At 41.1% G+C, this 19,056-nt stretch overlaps 1 protein-coding gene across 2 annotated transcripts in view; it reads left to right on the top strand.

Moving 5' to 3' along the window:
• The window catches only part of PLCL2 (phospholipase C like 2), a 318,760-nt gene extending 299,929 nt beyond the window's left edge, over nt 1-18,831 (top strand). For both annotated transcript variants that reach the window (XM_072651235.1, XM_072651236.1), the window contains exons 6-7: nt 1,352-1,461; nt 17,897-18,831. In XM_072651235.1, coding sequence (XP_072507336.1) covers nt 1,352-1,461; nt 17,897-18,079 — 293 coding nt within the window. In that variant the 3' untranslated portion in view covers nt 18,080-18,831. The remainder of the gene's footprint in view (nt 1-1,351; nt 1,462-17,896) is intronic.
• The last annotated feature ends 225 nt before the right edge of the window (nt 18,832-19,056 follow it).

Genomic DNA, 19,056 nt, shown 5'->3' with positions numbered 1-19,056 from the left:
TGAGGGTCTCAGCATGGCCCCAGGTTAATGACTTCTGCCATAGGGCAGCAGCTGATGGCAAACATTGTTCTCACGACTCATTGTTCTCTGGATTTCCTTCCATTTGTCTCTACATCCACCTTTGATTTCCTGGGTCATGCATATTGTGCCAAGTCAGCTCTGTTGAATATCTCTAATGAGTGAATGTGGCTTAAGGTCTAGTGTTAAGAGTCAAGCAACCTGTTCCTGACAAGGTCTTCCTCTTGGTATTGATGAGAAATTCAGTGGCAATGTTGTTGACATGGAGTAACTGGGTGGCTGTCTTAAAATAGTTACGATTCTCTGTGAAAATAATTGAAAATTTAGGATAAAATGCACAATTACTTAAAGAAGATTAAACTAGGGGAATATCAAAGCTTAGAACCATAAATTATTCAAGAATTTAAGATTTGCAGGCTTCTTTTTATCTGTGGCATAATTTCCAACATCAATAATAATCTCCTGTCGTTCTCAAGGTAATTAAACTTTTGTGCCAGAAATTAATTTTGCGCATGGTAATGAGAGTTAATCAGATAATGTAGTTACTAAAGGAACCTCACTTGGATCATTGCAAAAGGATTGTTTTCAACAATTCTGGTGCAAAAGTGATATGTAGAGATATGGTTACAAATTAGTGCTCTTGACATTTAACAAGTCAACAAATTCAGTGGCCTCCTTCATAGTTGTTACCTTGAAATAGTAGAGCCTCATTCCAACCTAACTGCTCTTTTCTGAAACTTTTTTTGGAATTAACTTTAGAGCCTTTGGATTTGCAAGTTGTAGTATCAAATATTAAGAGTTAAGATTTGCATGGTACTCTGTATATATCATGTCATTTGATCTTCAGAACGACCATTGTAGGTTGCAAATATTATCAGGTAGCTGTTGTCAAAGTAGACAGATCCTGGGCCTAGAGTAGGAAGACCTGAGTTCAAATTTGACTTCAGACACTCAGCATCTCAAGGAGGGACTGTTAATAATTTTGCTTTTTCTTTCCATTTCTGGTCCTGAGATCTACTAAGTGCTTGATAGTGCAGATTGATTGAATTGCCTAAGGCATATACACTTTAAGTGATAAATAGATTGTAAACTCATTGTAGGCAGGGAACCTTTTTTCCCTGATATTCTTGGCAATCAGTGCTTGTTAAATGCAAATTGATTTGAATTGAAAGGGTTCAAGGCTACATTTGAACTCCTGTCTTTCCTCACTGATTCCAGAGGGCAGTCATGGGGCAGCCCTATCTCCTTATCTAAGTTGTTATAAAAACCACTATAGTGCTTGGGAAAGCCTTGATGAAATCCAGAAATCATGCATTCCTTGTCTTCATTTCAGCCATGGAGTTCCATGAACACTTGCACACCATTGGGGCAAGGGAAGGCTTGAAGGAGAGGAAACTTCAGAAAGCAGTGGAGAGCTTTACCTGGAACATCACCATCCTCAAGGTAACCTTGGGTTTTCTCTGTTCCTCTGTCCAGAGTTGTTCCTGCTGATTTTCTGGGCCCTAATCTTGCTCCTTTTGGGCATTCTCAGCATTGAGCATCACTAGCCACTTGAACCTATGCCCCAATCTAACGCAGAACCCTCTTCCCTGCAGGCTATTAGGGTAGACTGGAGCCATTAGTTGGTGTGCTGTAAATTTCACAAGCACCCTGCCGTCTTTTTTTCAGGATATTTTAATGTTAGTCGGTCCCTGTGGCTGGGTATGAAGTGATTGTTATTGATCAGAGAATGATGATTACCAGTGCCCCAAAAACTAATCTGAACTTGATCAGATATAATTGAACAGTTTAAGATGGAAGCAACTGCTTTACCATTCTCCCCATTGAAGGGAAATGAGGAAAGGGGTCCTTGGTACCATTCCACAGCAATGCAAATTTTCTGAATCACAGCAGCTCAGAGTTGGAACGGATGAGAGGGCATCGAGTGCCCTTATCAGAACGGAGCACCAGAACAGGGCGCTTACCTTTTTGTGTGTGATGGACTCTTTTGACAATCTAATAAGGATACTAGCGATTATTTACGTGGGACCTACTGTGTGCTAGGCACTCTGCATTTAATCCATACAACTACCCTGGGAAGTAGGTGCTATTATTGTCCCTATTTTACAGTTGAGGAAACTGAGGCAAACAGAGGAAAAGGAACTTGACCAAGATCACACAACCAGAAAGCATTTGAAAGCTACATTTGAACTCAGGTCTTCCTGACTCCAGACGCAGCACTCTATCTATCAGGCTACTGCTGCCTAGATGCTTTCTGGTGTCTAGGGGCCCCTTGTGAAAAGAAAGCTTTTAAATGCATAAAATAAAATGCGTAGGATTACAAAGGAAACCATTTGTATTGAAATACAATTATCAAAATATTTTTTTAAAAAATAAGCTCATAGACCCCAAGTTAAGAAGCCCTAACCTAGATGGGAAGCAGTATGGTAGAAGGTATGATGGCTTTTGAGTCAGAGGGTCTGCTCACACTGGTTCAAATCCCAATTCTGCCTCTTTCCATCTGGGTTACGCAAAAGAAGTCGCTTAACCTCACTGATTCTCAGTTTTCTCATCTGTAAAACTGAAAGGGCCAGATCTCATGGTCTCAAATCTCTCATTTAGAGGATACGTTTGCTTTCGTAAACCCTACATCAGCTTCTGTTTAATTGTCCAAGTCAAGGCCTCTTCCACCAGAGAACTCATGTTCTGTAACAAAACAGGTTTGGAGCGGAACTTAGCCCTCGGTGATTATGTTGACATTTTGGAGGAATGTGGTGTGTAAGCTGAAGTTTTTCTCTTGTTTTGTCTCAGAAGTTTGTACTTGTAGCTCTGTGCCTTATGAACCTGAATGGTACACCAGAGTGGTTTTCGTTCAGTACTTGAACCAATTAAAATGCCCGGCTCCTCTCAGCCCTTTCATCTCCGTGGCTTTCTGCTCTGCTGAATTCCAGCCTGTGAAGACATTATCCCAGCTGCATCTTATAATTCCCTCTCCCAGCCCTTAAGTTCAGTCTCCTTTTCCTGTGACTCAGAATCATTTTCTTATTTGATTTCATACAAAGTCCCTCTTCCCAGTCAGGCTTAATTCCCTATTCTCATGTCAAACCCGTTTCACTTAATGAAATCACTTTCCACATTTCTTGTAACACCTTCCCCCCTTCTTCCACATGTTCCCTCTATCTCTAAATCTTCTGTTTCTAGACCAATGAGTTACAGCTTGGTAAACAGCAACCCTAAAAATTCACAATGAAAATGGATTTTGGTTTTACTGTTGACTGACTCACTAACTAGCCCAGTCCTACTCCTTAAGACCTAGGGGAGTGTGCTACATACTTCTGTGCCTCTGCTTTCCCATCTCCCAGCAAGAGAGGTATCCCTTTCTTCTTCTCAAGGCCCTTGATTCTATCCTTTATTGCCTCTCAATAATTTCCTCTTTCTCTTACATCTTTAGTTTTGTCTCTCTCCTGGCTCCAGGGCCAGTGCTTTATATACTGGGCCTCTTAGCTGTCCCTAAGAGTAATAGATTCTTTATGCTGGAAGAGGCCTGAGAGTTCATCTGGATCAGTCTCCCACACATTGTAAGAATACTTTCCAAAGTATCTGACTATTTCCACTATTGAGGGAGTCACTACCAGGAGGAAACCTGGGCCATCATTCTGGCCTTAGTTAGAAGGATCTTAACTTAAGTTGAGCCGAAGTCTGCCTTCTTAACATTTCTCTCCATTGGCCCTGTTCTGGACATCCTGTGGCAAACTTATGGTAGGATCTGAACAAAGGTCATCCAGGATGGGCAGGAGTGGATGAGTGATGGTCTTCCCAGTTGGAAGGGACATCCAAATTCATTGGATGATTCAAGAACTGTTTGTTTTTGTGGGTATCTAGATTCTAGTCTTGGCCTCTGGAGTAATACAGCAGGAAGCTACCATACTTTCTATGGAATAACCATTCAGGTACCTGAAGAAACTGTTAAATCTACCTTAATCATCTCTTCTCCAAGATAAACATCAGGAGTTCCTTTTTCTAGTTTTTAGACCATGATAGGAATATAGGTTTGGAGCTGGAAGGGACCTAGATGTAATCTAGTTGATCTTCCCCCATTTTAAAGGTAGAGAAGCTGAGACCCAGGGAGGCTAAGGGACTTGTCCAAAGTAACTTTCACCCTTCTCTAGATAGTCATTTTTTGTCGATCTTTTTCTTAAAATGTGATGTACTCAGAACTGAACACCCACATATGCTCTGCCCATGTGAAGTTCACTGACACTATTATGTCCTATGAAGTGGTTATCATATTTCTATGAATACAGCCTGAACTGAAATTATTTAGCAGCCACATGGTATAGTTAATTCAATTCAATAAATATTTAGCAATTGCCTATGAGGTACAAGGCTTAAGGATATATAAGGATATATTAAAATATGAAGTCTTCAATTGTTTAAAAGCACCAGATCTTTTTTTCCAAATGGACAACCTCCAAGCCAGTATAGAGCTTTACAAAATTAGTAGCCATTTTCCACCCTGAAAATTGGTCTGTTCATTACCCTTTTCTCTTTTTACCAAGTTCCGTTTTTATACACTTAAGAGTCTGCTATCCCCTTGCTTTACAGTCACGTATGCCTGTCATTTTATTAAAACTCTTTCTTGTCCACAGTCTGGAACATAGTACGTATAATGATAGCTGACTGACTTTTCTCTTTTGGATTCTAATTTATTTGGCTGGCTAAGTAGTGTGTGTATCTGGGGGAATTAAAGAAAAGAAGAAGAATTTTATTTAAATGGTGTAGGGAATGGTAAGGCAGGGCCAGTCCCACCCCCTTAGGATAACTGTTCTGTACATATTGTTCCCTTTTGGTTGATGTTTTGGAGGAAATGTGAGTTGACCTGTATTAAATCCAAATTCTTGCAATAAGCCAAGTAGTAATGAAGCTCAGGGGTATGTTCTATAAAGTTCAACCTCAAAAAGGTTATTTCTTCCTCTTCTAGCCATTTGTGAAATCTGTTCCCTTCTCTACAGCAGATTTATTCTGTAATTAAATGATTAGAATCATAAACCTTTAGAGCAAGAAAAGCTACTAGAAATGATCGAGTCCAGTCCTGTCGTGTCGCAGATAAGAAAACTGAGTCTCACAGAGGTTGAATGATTTGTCCAGGGTCACACAGCTTAGTTAGTAGCAGAGCTGGAACTAATGCTTTCATCTCCTGACTTGTCTCCTTGTCAGATTCTCTTGCCATTATACCAAGTGGCGTTATTTACAGATCAGAGCCCAAGATTAGAACTAAGGAATATGTTTCTCCTCCTCACTTTCTCTTCTGACTCACCATGATTTATATTTAACTTATTTTTACATCAGTTTCCACATCTTTAAATCTCTGACTGTACTATTATTTTTTTGAGCAATTTGAAAATCTTTCTGTGTTAAGAAAATGAAAGGAAAGAACTTGGTTTCTGCAGGCTCATGAAGAGCACTGAGCACCTCCATTGGGAGAGTCCATTTGGGGCAGGAAGTGAGTGGGATGGTCACCCTGTTGGTTCTATGTGTTGAGAGAATGATAGCCCTGGGGACTTATAGTGCATGATTGAAGGACCATCTATGCAGCCCCATCCCCTCACATCTTTATCTCTTTTCCCCCCTTTTCCACCAAATAAAAGACAATGAGTTACCCAAGACATAAGGACAGAGAAAACAGACTGTCCGAAAATAATTTAAAGGCCAGTAAAAAAAAATGTTCATCACTATTTAGATTAGCTCTGATTCTTGGTGGATCTTGTAGGCCATAACAACTCATAGACTATCTTCTGGTTAAGAAAGTATGCACACTAAGGGAATTATGGATCTTCTTAAAGGCGTGGCCTTTATAGGTCCAAGAACTCTTTAGGTTGGGAGTTAGAAGGTCTCAGTTCCAAACCTGGCTTTGTGGCTTCTTAAAGGGTCATTGTAAGGAAAGCTCTTCATAAAACCCTAAAGTGCTGTAGAAACAGGACCATTGATTGGTTTTAAATTAAGAGTGAGCTGTAGGAATTGGAGAAACATCTTCTAAGGGCTAAACCTCAGCTTAGGCCTGCTTGACATGTTCATTGGGAAGAAGGAATGGTCACTAAGGGCTGGATTCTTCACCAGTTTTGAAATGATTTGTTTCAATTAATAGCAGAACTAAGTTTGGAACCCAGTTTTGTTCATCCCTTCTTGTGTGATACCTGACTTCTAAACCTGTGTCATGCTGCTCTGTTTCATGAGTGACAAAGTGGAATGACCCAAAGTGGAATAAAAATGTAGGACAAGGGACAGTTGAACTTTTGTTGTGAGGGAGGTTAGGCCTGACCTGTTATTTCATTGGTATAGGGAATTCCCAGTATAGAAAAATCTTCAGCACTGCAAATAAGCAACGTATCTGTAATTTGTAGTCTTGAGAAGTTGGCTGATGTCATCAAGAGTTTAAATGACTGACTCGTCACAGAAGCAAGATTTGAACCCAGGTCTTAGTGACAAAAAAAGAAGAAAAATTACCTATACTTGCTACTGCCAATAAGCAGAGAAAGAAAGGCAAAAGACAATCCCTGCTCCCAAGGAGCTCACAGTCTAACGAAGGAGCCAACATGCGAAAGTAACTGGATAAAAGTACATTTGTTGTTCAGTCTTTTCAATCATGTCTGACCCTTCATGACCCCATTCAGGGTTTTCTTGGCAAAAATACTGGAGTGGTTTACCATTTCCTTTTCCAGTGGATTCATTTTATCAGGCAATCAGAGGTCAAGTGACTTGCCCAGAGTCACACAGCTAAGAAGTGGCTGAGGCTGTATTTGAACTCAGGTCTTCCTGACTCCAAAACCAGCTGCCTTTACAAAAGTACTTAACTATATGCAAATTTCCTTATATGACTTCCACCATCCAGTCAACTGAAACTGAGTGAAAGTTCTCAGTGTGGCTCCCACTTCCCAAATCTGGTAGCTTCATTCTCAATAAACTCTCTGTAGCGTTTGACCGGTGATCCTTTTCTTTCTTTATACTGCCTTCCATCTCTGGCCTCAGCATCTTTTCAATCACTGACTCTCCTATCATCTCTCAGTCCTCAGTCTGCTCTGCCGTGTTTCCTCTCTCAGAGGAATGTATGACAAGGGAAAAGAAAAGCCAGTAATGTGGCTGGACGAGAAATGGCCATCGGTGTTTAGGCAGTATGAAGAGATGAAGATGGATATCCCCTACTGTATTGGCTAATACCCCCTCAATGCTAGTGTTTACAGGCCAACAGAGACAAACAAATGGAACCAGAAACAAAGCACTAATTCTGGGCTCCTCTCAGAAAGATGCATTGCAGAAGATGCATTGCGCTTACCTCTGGAAGTCAATTGGGGAAGGAACCTAGGGTCATCTCCTCTCCCACCTTGGTCATCTACCGCCAACCCTCACACCCAAACCATTTTAGGGCCTGAGGGACAGAGAGAGACTTTAGTGGAATTAGTTTAGGGGGGAAAAGTGATTGAATAAAGGGGAATTGAGCTGAGCTTGGTTTCAAGGAGGCCTTAGAGGGATTAGCCAGAAGGTGATTAGATAACCAAAATTAAGCAGAACACTTCCCCTGCCCCCCTCTGTTCTCCTGGGGTTTCTACCCAAGAGGAGAAGAATTAGAGCAGAACTCTGGGGAGCCTAAACCAGCAAGGAGGGAGGGAGGGCTTGTGGTAATCCTCTGAAGAGTAAGTGAAGGAGGCAGGAGGGAGGGAGGACCAGAATTCCAGCCTTTTATCCTCTAGGCACTGGCCATTCTATTTAACTCTCTCATCCCCTACCTCCACTTTAAGCCTTTAGTCAAACTATTCTTTCTGTCTCTCTGTTGTCTGCTTTTCTGTCTGTCTCTTGTCTGTCTGTCTGTATCTCTCTTCCCATCTCTGTTTTTTCCCTTTCCCCACTGTTTCCTAAAGTGCAGATTTGACCATGTTGCCCCTTGCGCAGTAAATTTCTTTGGCTCCCCATTACCCCTAGGATCAATTAGAAACTCTTCTCTTTGGTATTTATAACCCAGCTTCTTCCCATCTTCCTAGTCTTCTTCTGTGACTATTATCCTTTTCTGTTGACTACAAGCCTACTTACTTTACTGTTCCTCCCTTGGGCCCCTCCATCGTCCATCTCTGTCCTCTGTGCCTGGACTACTCTCGCTCTCCACCTCGCCTTCAAAATCCCTGGCTTCCTTCCAAACTCCTCTCTGACCTTGTCTCCTTCAGGAGGCCTTTCCCATACCCCCAGCTTCCTCTCCCTTCCATCTACTCTGAATGGCCCTTGTATATGCCTATTGATGTTCATGTCTCCCCCATTAAAGCGTAAGCTCCTTGAGAGGGGGACTCTTTGTGTGTGTGTGTGTTTGTAAATTCTCCAGAGCTCAGCAGGGTGCCAGCACCTGATAACACTTTGAAAATACTTGTTGACTACTCGATTGATCCTCTCCCCTCCCACTTTTGTCTTGAGGTCACTGAGTATTAAAGTTTATGTGACTTACTCTGGAAAGTCATGTTGAGTGCTCCTTAGAAATGTTCTCTCTCTTCATCCTCATGAGCCACACTTGGGGCAGTTATCTTCTTTGTGGTCTTAAAATTCCTTCTCATGGGCCGTGAAACGCATGATTGCAGCCATGATGCTAGGTTTCAATGTGCTCCTGCCTTGTTGGAGCCTTAGGGAGCCATGGCAGCAAACAGGCGGCCACTGGCCCCTGTCTTTACCAAATATTTTCTGTAGGTCAGAGTCAGAGTCCTCATGATTTGCCCCCAAGGTCATTGAAAATAGAGACCAAATGCAGGACAGTCTTTAGATCACATCACTTAGAAAGGTCCAAACGGGACAGAGCTAGATGTTTTCCAAGAATGAAAATACTCCCAAATGTGTTTGCAATCAGAAGCCCTCCGGTCCAGATCTAAAGTAACCCTGACTTCAGTACTCATGTTGTGCTCACATAAGCTCCCTGAGGGCTGGGGAGGTCTCATTTTTGTGTTAGTATCTGCAATACCTAACAGAGTGTCTGACAGGTTGCAGACATGTAAGAAATGCTCAGTGAGTTCGATTGAATGAACTGAAGCAGCCGATGCCAAAAGTGACTTGAAATTATACGCATCAGACAGAAGGTGACAGAAGGCAACGTGCGTAGACTTCCTCTAGAATCATTCTTGAACTAGGCAGATTCACACCCTGAGAAACATCTAGTGTGGTCACAGACACACTTGGTAAAATAAAAGGTTGTTGTGTGGTGCTGTGAGCAGTCTGCTGGAGCTGCAGTCAGCAAGACCAAGTTCAGATGAGACCTCAGACACTGATTAGCTGTGTGACCCTGGGGAAGTCACTTTACTTCTGCCTGCCTCAGTTTCCTCATCTGTAAAATGGGAATAATGATGATGATGATGATGATAATAGCACTTCCCTTCAGGGGTTGTTATGAGGATCCAGTGAGATAACATTTGTAAAGTACTTTGCAAACCTCAAAGAACTACATAGATGGATGGCTTCTGTTGTTATTTTAAGGGACATCTTTTTCCATAACTGCAGAAGGCTCTGGAGGTTGCTTTGGTCTCACTGTAGGGAAGGTCTACACTCAGAGTAGACCAGGGTATGGGCTCTGACAAGCCATGTGCCTCTCTGATCCTCAGCTTTCTCATCTGTCAGGTGAGACTAGCAGTACTTGAACCATCACTAGATTGCTGTGAGCAAAACGACAAAGCAGATTACAGAGGTGTGCTGTTACGTTCATGGCAGCGATGTGTATCATTTATAAAATGCTGGAAAGATCGCGGAGCACTTTACAAATATCATTTGGTATTCTGGGACAAATGAATGACAAATAACCCTGGGAGAAAGGTGCTATTATTAACCCCATTTTGCAGAGGATAAACTGAGGCAGACCGGTGGCATGACTTATATGACTAATAAGTGTTTGAAGAGGGATTTGACTCATGTCTTCCTGACTCCACCTCCAGTGTTCTCTTCATTGAGCTATTTAGCTGCCTCATGGACCTAACATGGGCCATAGTCCCCAAACAGATTGCCTAAGCTTGGGAAACTCAGTAACCAGGTCGTAGGAGCATGTATTTAGAGCTGGAAAGAACCTTCAAGGTCATTCAGTCCAACCACCCCATTTTACAGATAAGGAAATTGAGGTCCACAGAAAGGAATTAACTTGCCCAGGGTCACAGAACCCAGTAAGTGATGAAGGTGAGGTTTGAACCCATGCCTACTGATTCCAAATCCAGTGTTCTTTTCCATTTTACCACATTGTCATAAGGACATTTTCAGTCTGAACTCAGGAATCAGTATTTTTTATGCAGTGTCTAGCCTTGATAAAAAGGCAATGGGGCAAAAAATCTGTTAGGTATAAATGACTAAATAAGGATTTAGATACTGGGTCCAAATGGATATGATCCCATTAAAAATATGTATTAGCATTTTGCAAAGTCTGATAAGAGCAGCGGTTCTAGCAGCTTTGGCTGTTCTTCCTTTGCTTACAGTTGACTGCCATTTCTAATTTTGACATTCAGTTGATGGCAGTTTCATCTGAAAGAGCTGGAAGAATCTCATTTTAGCGCATCATCCTCTGGTCTTTCAGGGAGCAGAACAGGAGCCCATTTCTTTCCTAATGTAAGATAAACAATCTTTATTCCCAATGCATTGCATTTCGAGGGTCCTGATGAAATTAAGCCTACCCAACCATTTGTCGTTGTTATTTCGTTTTCTCATCCTCCTTACTGCGAGCTCATCCATATTCAGTAAATGCCCTTTTCAGTGTCGTTTTGGCAAGAGTGTTATTGAATATTATCAGTTTCTGACTGCAGCACATTCACCCGATTCCTGATTTTGTGTCTCATCTTGCCTAATTTCCATAATGTTCCTGTTGATCTCAAACATCAGCATTAAGGCAGGAACATCACAGACATGATTTGAGTCTCCCATTTGAGTTATCTCTCATAGTCATAATGTTTGGGACTGAATTCATTTCTGCTAAAAAAAAAATTGCATTTGAATCTGATGCCTTCAAGGATGAAATTTCCCATTTGTTCTCCTTTTGTCATCGACGGCAGGGACCATCCAGTTAATCAAGCAATGAATCAAAAAGTCTTGCCCTTGTTAAGTGCCCACTATGTGACAGGCACTATGCTAGGGTTACAAATGAAAGCTACCTTCAAGGAGCTTGTTCTCTGTCCAGGGATATTGCCATCTATCTACATGTAAGTGCAGTGGCCCCTCCAGGGTGACTTTCCTCAGTACATCCTGAGGCCCAAGAGTAGCACTGAGTTTTCCTCTCACATTTTTAGGGGAAACCCTGAGAAGCTCGGGTGTTTTTAGTACTGCTGATGAACCTCTGTCAGGTACATTGTTTACTATTAATTAAATTAACTACTTACCAGCTACCCCATATCAATGAACTAATTCACTGGGGGTAATTTTTTTTTAAAGATTTTTTTGATGTTTTGTTTTTATTTTTAAAACATTAAAGATTATGCCCTAATCCATGAGAGATCCGTGGTAACACAATAAAATGTTTGAGCAACGCTATACAACCCAGTGACCTCATCGGAAGGTGCATGCCATGTTCCAAATGTATGGTGCCTTCACTTTTCTAATTTTTTTTAATTAACAGAAAACTTTTTTCTTTCTCTTCCACTCCATTAAAAAAACGATAAAAGAAAAACAAATTCCTGGTAGTGGGTATGTATAGTCAAGCGAAGCAAATTCCTTCTTGGCTTTTCGCAGAGCGATGTCTCGTTCTGTACCCTAAATTAGGAGGAGAATAGCCTGTTTTATCCTTGGTTCTCTGGAATCATGGACGGCCATTGTGCTGATCATCATTTACTTTCAAATTCATTTGTCATCGTAGTGTTGGTGGTGGTGTACAACTTGTTCTCCTGGTTGTACTCATTTCATTTTTTATCAGTTTATTAAAATTTTAAAATTTGCCCATTTTTGTAATATTGGTATTACAGTATAAATTTCCCTTGTGGTCACTTCGTTCTGCAGTAGTTCATACAAGTCCTCTCCTGATTCTTTGAAATCATCTGTTTTCTCCTTTGTTAGAGCACGGTCGCATTCCACCACCTTCTGACTGACTTACTCATCATTCCACCATCGACAGCCATCCTTTTGGTGTCCCACTTTTTACTGCCACAAAAAGAGTTGCCCTAAATATTTTTGGGTGTATAGGAACTTTTCTTATTTCTTCGATCCCTTGGGCATAGACTTGGCAGTCATTTTCTATATAATTTTAAATTGTTTTCCAGAATGGCTTTACCTGTTCATTGGCCTACTACCAGTGCATCATTGTGCCTGTTTTCCCACAGCCCTTTCAACGCTTATTATTTTCGTTTTTGGTCATCTTTGCAAGACTAATAGATGGGACATCCAATCTCAGAATTGTTTTAATGCGTATTTCTCTAACTAGTAGTCATTTGGAGCATTTTTCTATATGGCTATCGGTAGCTTGGATTTCTTCCCTTGAGAACCACACAGTTATCCTTAGACCATTTATCAGTTGGGAAATGACTCTTATTGTTATAAGTTTGAATTAGTTCCTTGTACATTTTGGAAATGAGACTTTTATCAGAGAACCTTATTTGCAAAGATTCCCCCTCCCCCAATTAATTGTGTCTCATTTAGCTTTATTGGATTTGTTTGTGCAAAAACTTTCCATTTTATGTAATCCCAATTATCTACTTCATCTTCTATGATCCTCTCTCCACCTTTTTTGATCACAAACTTTTCTTCCTCCAAGAAAGCTGATAGGTAATTTTTTTTCCATTTTTTGAAGACAGATAACTTTTATATGTGGGTTACAGATGCATTTAGGATTTATCTTGATGTAAGGTGTAAGGTGTTAGCCTAAGTCTTATTTTTTCCATGCTGCTGTCCAGTTCTCCTAGCAGTTTTTATCAGATAGTGAGTCATTATCCCAGCAGCTGAGGCTTTTATATATATACTAGGTATCTTAGCTTCTGTGTATTACGTATCCAGTTTGTGTCATTGGTCAATCCCTGTTTTTTTACCCAATACCAGATTGTTTTGAGAATTACTGCTTTGTAGAGTAGTGTGAAATCTAACGCTGCTCCTCCCCCCTTCACTTCTACTTTTCGTTATTTCCCTTGAGATTTTTGACTTTTTGCCTCTGTATGAATTTCGTTATTTTTTTTTTTTTTGGTTCTACAAAGTAATCTTTTGGTAGTAATTAGTGTGGCAATGAATAAGTAAATAATGGAGTCATTGTTGCCATTTTATTATTTTGACTCTTCCTGCCCATGGACAGATAATATTTTCCTAATTACTTAGGTTTCTATTTCCTTGGACTGTGGTTCGTTGTTGTATTTACGTAGCTCTCATGTGTGTCTTCGTAGGCAGACTCTGAAGCATTCCGTACTTATTTTAAATGGAATTTCTCATCCTGATGATTTTTATGGGTATTATGTGATAATGCCGATGATTCGTGTAGATTTCTTTTGTATCTTTTAAATTTGCTGGCGTTATTGTTTCCATTTATTTTTTTAGTTGATTCTTGGTTCTTAAATACACCATTGTATCATCTGAGCAAATCTAATTGAATACGTTAACATGCAGAGAATGCTTTGCAAACCTCAAAGTGCTGTGTAAATACTGGCTATTATTATTATCCATAAAAGTTGTTCATTTTGCTATTTCTTTCCCCATTGTTTTACCCTGAATTTCTGTTTCTTCTCTTATTGCTATCGTCAGTATTTCCAGTGCCAAATACAAGTGCTGACGGTGGACATCCAAGTTTTGCCCCCGGAATGTTTAGGGAAAGGACTGACATATAATGAATGGTGGCACTTGTTTTAGTGATATCTCTTTATCACTTTAAGCAAAGGTCCATTTTTTCCTACGCTTTCTTGTATTGTTGCCAGAAAGAAATGTTGCATTTTGTTAATAAGCCTTGTCTGTGTCTATTGATATAATCATATGATTTTTATTTATTTTGTTAATAATATAGTTAATTAAGCTTATAGTTTTCCTAATATTGAGCCAGCCCTGCATTCCTAGTATTATAGAAGCAGGACAGAGGCTGTGCGAGTGGAAAGAAGCAATGGTCGTTGCATCACCTTTTCCTGATCCTACCTTGAACTCAATTAATAGTTGTTGTTAGGAGTATTGAATTATGCTGGACAAAAGTCCAGTTATTATTTTAGGTATTAAAAATGTATTATATTATTAAGGTTGGAGAGAAATTTAAAACTGTCCCCAAATCAAGCATCCATTCAATGAAATCTTTAGATATTTTTGATTGGTTTTGAGATGTGAATAAAGTTTTTAAATTAACATGTTCAGTGAATAGCAAAATAAAAAAAGAAAAGCAGTATCCAATCAAACTTAAGCCAGAGAACTGAGGTCTTTTTATAGTCACTAATTAAAGGACTTGTATATGACAGGGAAATCAGACATAGCACGTGGTAAATAGCCTCCACTGTGTTCATTCAGCTCTCCCAGCAGCTTCAAATGACCCTGCAATTTGTCCCCCCAGGAGCTAAAACTCAGTTCTCCTGCAGCTGGCTGCTAGGGAGGGGAAACCGATGACCCTGTCGTTACCTGTCTCTCTCCTTAGCTGGCCCTGTGCATTGTTGGACATCAGGTCCATAGAAGGACTTTACATGACAAAAGACTCCCCAAAGCAACTCCAGTGTAAAGAGTCTCTGGCTCTTACAGGAATCAAATTTAGGGGCAAACCACAAAATTTGAAGAGAAGAGGGACAGATTGTTCCAGGAAAGGAAAAGGAAGGGGGTGGGGTCATGAGGAGGATCAAAGAGTGAGGAGGAAGGAAGGCAACACTTCTAGTGAGAGAGGCAAGAGGGGTGGTGTAAGCAGAAAGGCATTATGGGTGGAAAGCAAGGAAAGGAAGAGAAGACCGAAGAGGAGAGAAGCAGAAGGTGTGAGGGGAGTCAGCCCCACATCAGCTTTTCCATTCATTAATATGACCATTCACTAACTAACGTCCATTAAGGGACAGAGCTTTGGCTCTTTACGGATGAGCATCATCCAGGGCATACGTGACTAGAGAGGGAGGGGGATCAGTAGTGTAGCAAGAGTGGGGCGTATGTAAGTGACGGGCAGCCCCAGCCATCCACTGGTATGCAGGAAGCATTCAAAGGGTTGGGAAAATTGGGTGTGCTAGCACACACCTACACCAACACTTCTGTTAACTGAGGTTTCTGTTCTGTCTCAGAGCAAGGAGTTCTGAGACTATTGGTGGTGTGGTTGGATACAATAAGAGAAAATCTAAAGATAATGTAACTTTATGGCCATGTAAATAGAATGCCAGGGAAATTAAGTGACATGGCTGGGGCCACCCACTTAGTGGCAAAGCTAGATGAAAACTCATGTTCTGATCTACTGAAGTGGCACAATGGATTATGAAACTTATTTAGGATCTCTGTCTCTCTCTGTCTTTGTCTCTCTTTATCTCCTTCCTTCCTTTATTTTCTTGCTGCTTTTAAAAAACTGAAGTCCCACTTTCCACTTATAAAACCCATTCTTTGTAACAAAGAAGTAGAAGAGCACCACTGACAGCACAAGCCGGAATGGTTTGACCGATTTATAACTCCCTATACATCAGCGTGCCAGGCTTTTGGCAGCCCCTTTGACATTTACTATTTTGTCTTTTGCCATCTTTGCCCATTTGATAATGTGAGAATTAAAATATTTGAGTTTTAAGTTGCATTTCTTTTATTTGTTATAGTAAGAAGCATTCTCGTTGGTTGTTGTTGATCGCATTTGTGTTTTTGCTAAATGCTCCTTCCTTTCCTTTGCACACTTAATTATCAGTAGGAGAATGGCTCTTTCAAGTTTGCATTTGTACCACTTTTCTATGTGTCTTGGATTTTTCTTTTTTCTAGACCTGTGATTTCATTGTCATGTGGAGTTCCTACTAGGGAAATTCTCTTTACCAATGTACGTTGGCCTCTAATTTACAATGTTTATATATTTTATATATTTGTCTCTGTCTTCTTTTGCCTTTCCTCCACCCATTGAGAGGGCATCTAGGTGGTGCAGTGGATAGAGCACCAGTGCAGGAGTCAAGAGGACCTGAGTTCAAATCTCACCTCAGACTCTTGACACTCACTAGCTGTGTGATCTTGGGCAAGTCACTTATCCCCAACTGCCTCATCCTGAGTCATCTTCAGTCATCCTGATGAATATCTGGTCACTGGATTCAGATGGCTCTGGAGGACAAGTGAGGCTGGTGACCTGCACAGCCCTCCCTCACTCAAAACAAAGTCAAGTGCAAGTCATGTCATCATTTCTGATGGCATGGGCTTCTTTGGTAATGAAGGATGAACACACACACACACACACACACACACACACACACACAACATCCCTGCACCCAGGAAGGCAGAGTGTGGCCAAACTCTTGAGCTCAAGGGTCCTAAGGTGCTGTGGGCTGTACTGATTGAGTGTCTGCATTAGCTTCAGTACCACAGTGATGAGCCCCCACTAGTGGGGAGCCATTAGATTGTCTGAAAGAAGGTAAACCAACCCAGGGCTGGAAATGGAGCAAGTCAAACCTCCTGGTCTGATCAGTAGCACAATGAGGCCTGTGAGTAACCCTCTGTCCTTCCACCAAGGGAAAGATGGGGAAACTGAGTTTTTGTTTGCTTTTTTAAAAGAAGTAAAGAATAGTTTCCAGCCCATTGGGTTGATCTTACAGAAAGAATGTATGGAAGTGCACGGACAGAAGTCTTAGCAGTTGAGATGTGGACTGGCTGCATCATCTTGACAGGCAGCATGGGATAGTAGGGGAGCAGACTGGACTTGAGTAAGAAAGCTGTGGGTGTGGGTCCTTCTCCATGTGCCTGTTAGCTCTGTGACACCGGCAGAGTCATTCCGTTTCTCTGTGGCTCAGTCTCCTCGCCTATAAAGGAGCAGTGTTGGAATCCAGGTGAGATCATGTGTTCAGTAAAGCGCTTTGTGAGCCTTAAACTTGATCATCTTATTATTGATGGATTATTACCAGTAGGGTGAGAATCGGCACTGGGGAAGTGAAAGGTATGTTAAAGCAAGGAGTAGGCGACCTTTCTTTCATCATGGAGCCTTTTGGCAATCTAGTAAAACCTAAGGGCGGGCCCCTTGTAAGTATTAGGTTTTACATAAAATAAAATATGTAGGATTACAAAGGAAGCCAATTATATTGAAATATAATTGTCAAACTGTTTTAGATCCCCCTATGAAAGTACAGATCGACACAAGGTCTACAACTTAGTTTGACCAAATAGCCCTTTTCTCTAATTTTCTAAATTTCTGATTTCTCTACTGTTCTCACAGTTCACTGAACACATTTGCCAGCATCATCCCCATACCAAAAGTAGGAATTTCTTTGCTTCATTGAGTCTCTGAGATGAGCCAAGAGAAGATCCGGGCCTGAAATCTTGCCATCCTGGCTCAGTCTCATCCTCAGGGACCCCTTACTGTCCCGTTGGGTCATAAAAGGCCTAAACATTTGGTTATGAAATATATCCCAGGGCACAAACGGATGAGTAACAGCTCTTAACCTTGGTGGGAAAGCTGTTGTTGGCTTCAAAAAGTAAATTTTAAAAGAAAGAAAAGTTGGGGGAAGGATGAGAAATAACACAAGAAAGAAAAGTAGGAGTGTGAAAGATCAAGGAAGTGATGGACATGGGGAGAGTGTTCTTCCCAGACATATTACATCTTTATTTCCCAGACTCCTTCAGGAATGCTCTTGAAAACAGTTTGGGAAAAACCAGACTCCTGTTTTCTGGAAGTTGATCCAACCATTTCGATGCCGTTCCAGGGAGGAAGAAACGCGGTATCTCCTACCTCAGAATGCTTTGGTTACGGTGGACAAGCCGCCTCCTTTCCAGGCTGCTGTTGCTGAGACTTCCATAACTAATTTCTTTGCATTACTTCTTCCAGGGTCAAGCCGATCTTCTGAAATATGCTAAAAACGAGACATTGGAGAACCTGAAACAAATCCATTATGCTGCTGTCTCCTGTGGACTGAACAAACCAGGCACTCAGAATTCAGACTCAGCCCCCAAGACGAGGAGGAGCCTGGAGGTCATCCCGGAAAAAGCCAGCGATGAAAACGGAGAATGATGGAGCTCTTGCCTAGTCATTATGGAGTTTATAACTCTAGGACCAACTGTAGGCACACGGGACAGACTGGCTTTGCACTCACTAATGAAAATTATATTTGGATTCTTAAAGCACAAATGGGATAGTTCATTACAACTGTGAATGTACGTAGCAATTCTGGGTGTGAAGACAAATAAATTGTTTCAAAAGACATTATGTTACTGGCCAAAATATACTATATTTGTGTAACAGATGTCATAATTCAGTAACAGTGCAAAGAGCAGATCATTCATCATAGTTTCATTGAGAAACAAACTCGTATTTCTCGAACAAATCAATTACAGTTGGCGTGGCTTGACAAATGGTGTTGGGGGGGTGGGGTGGGGGTGGGGAGAGCCGACACATTTTTCTGGATGTGTGATTTTCTGCTGATCCGAAGTATTAGGTTGACAGACAATTTGGGGTGGGGTATGCTTGCTGAGCCATAATTAAAAAGGAGAATGTAATTGGACAGTGCTCGCTGAAGCCTCAGGGCACTCTGGGAGACCCCATGGGGTACAAGGAAGACGAGCGATCCATCCTCAGGCCTCCATCTCAAGATGCGTGTGATTTCTGCCAGAGCGTTTCTGCAAACTTGTCTGTCGAATGTACAAGTGACCAAACTGCAAGCGACACATTGTAAATAGTTTTTCATTGTGTGAAGTGATGTGTTCACATTAAAAAGTTTTATGATATTTCTCCCATACCAGTAAAAGCTTTTAACTAAATTTTAACTTTTTTATTTGTTTTCTAGTTACTAAAAAATGTTGACTTTGAAGAGAGTTGTTTAGATCGATGGCCAAGGTCCCACAGTCAAGATACGTCAAAGGAAGGACATGAATACAGATCTTCCTAGACTCCAAGGCCAGCTCTCCATCCAACCTACTACTTTTTTTTTTTTGGAAGCAGTCAGGTTTAAGTGACTTGCCCAGGGTCACACATGTAGTAGGTATCTGAGG

Source organism: Notamacropus eugenii, chromosome 3, assembly GCF_028372415.1.
Source record: "Notamacropus eugenii isolate mMacEug1 chromosome 3, mMacEug1.pri_v2, whole genome shotgun sequence".
Classification (NCBI taxonomy): domain Eukaryota; kingdom Metazoa; phylum Chordata; class Mammalia; order Diprotodontia; family Macropodidae; genus Notamacropus; species Notamacropus eugenii.
This window is presented reverse-complemented; position numbering and strand designations above follow the sequence as displayed.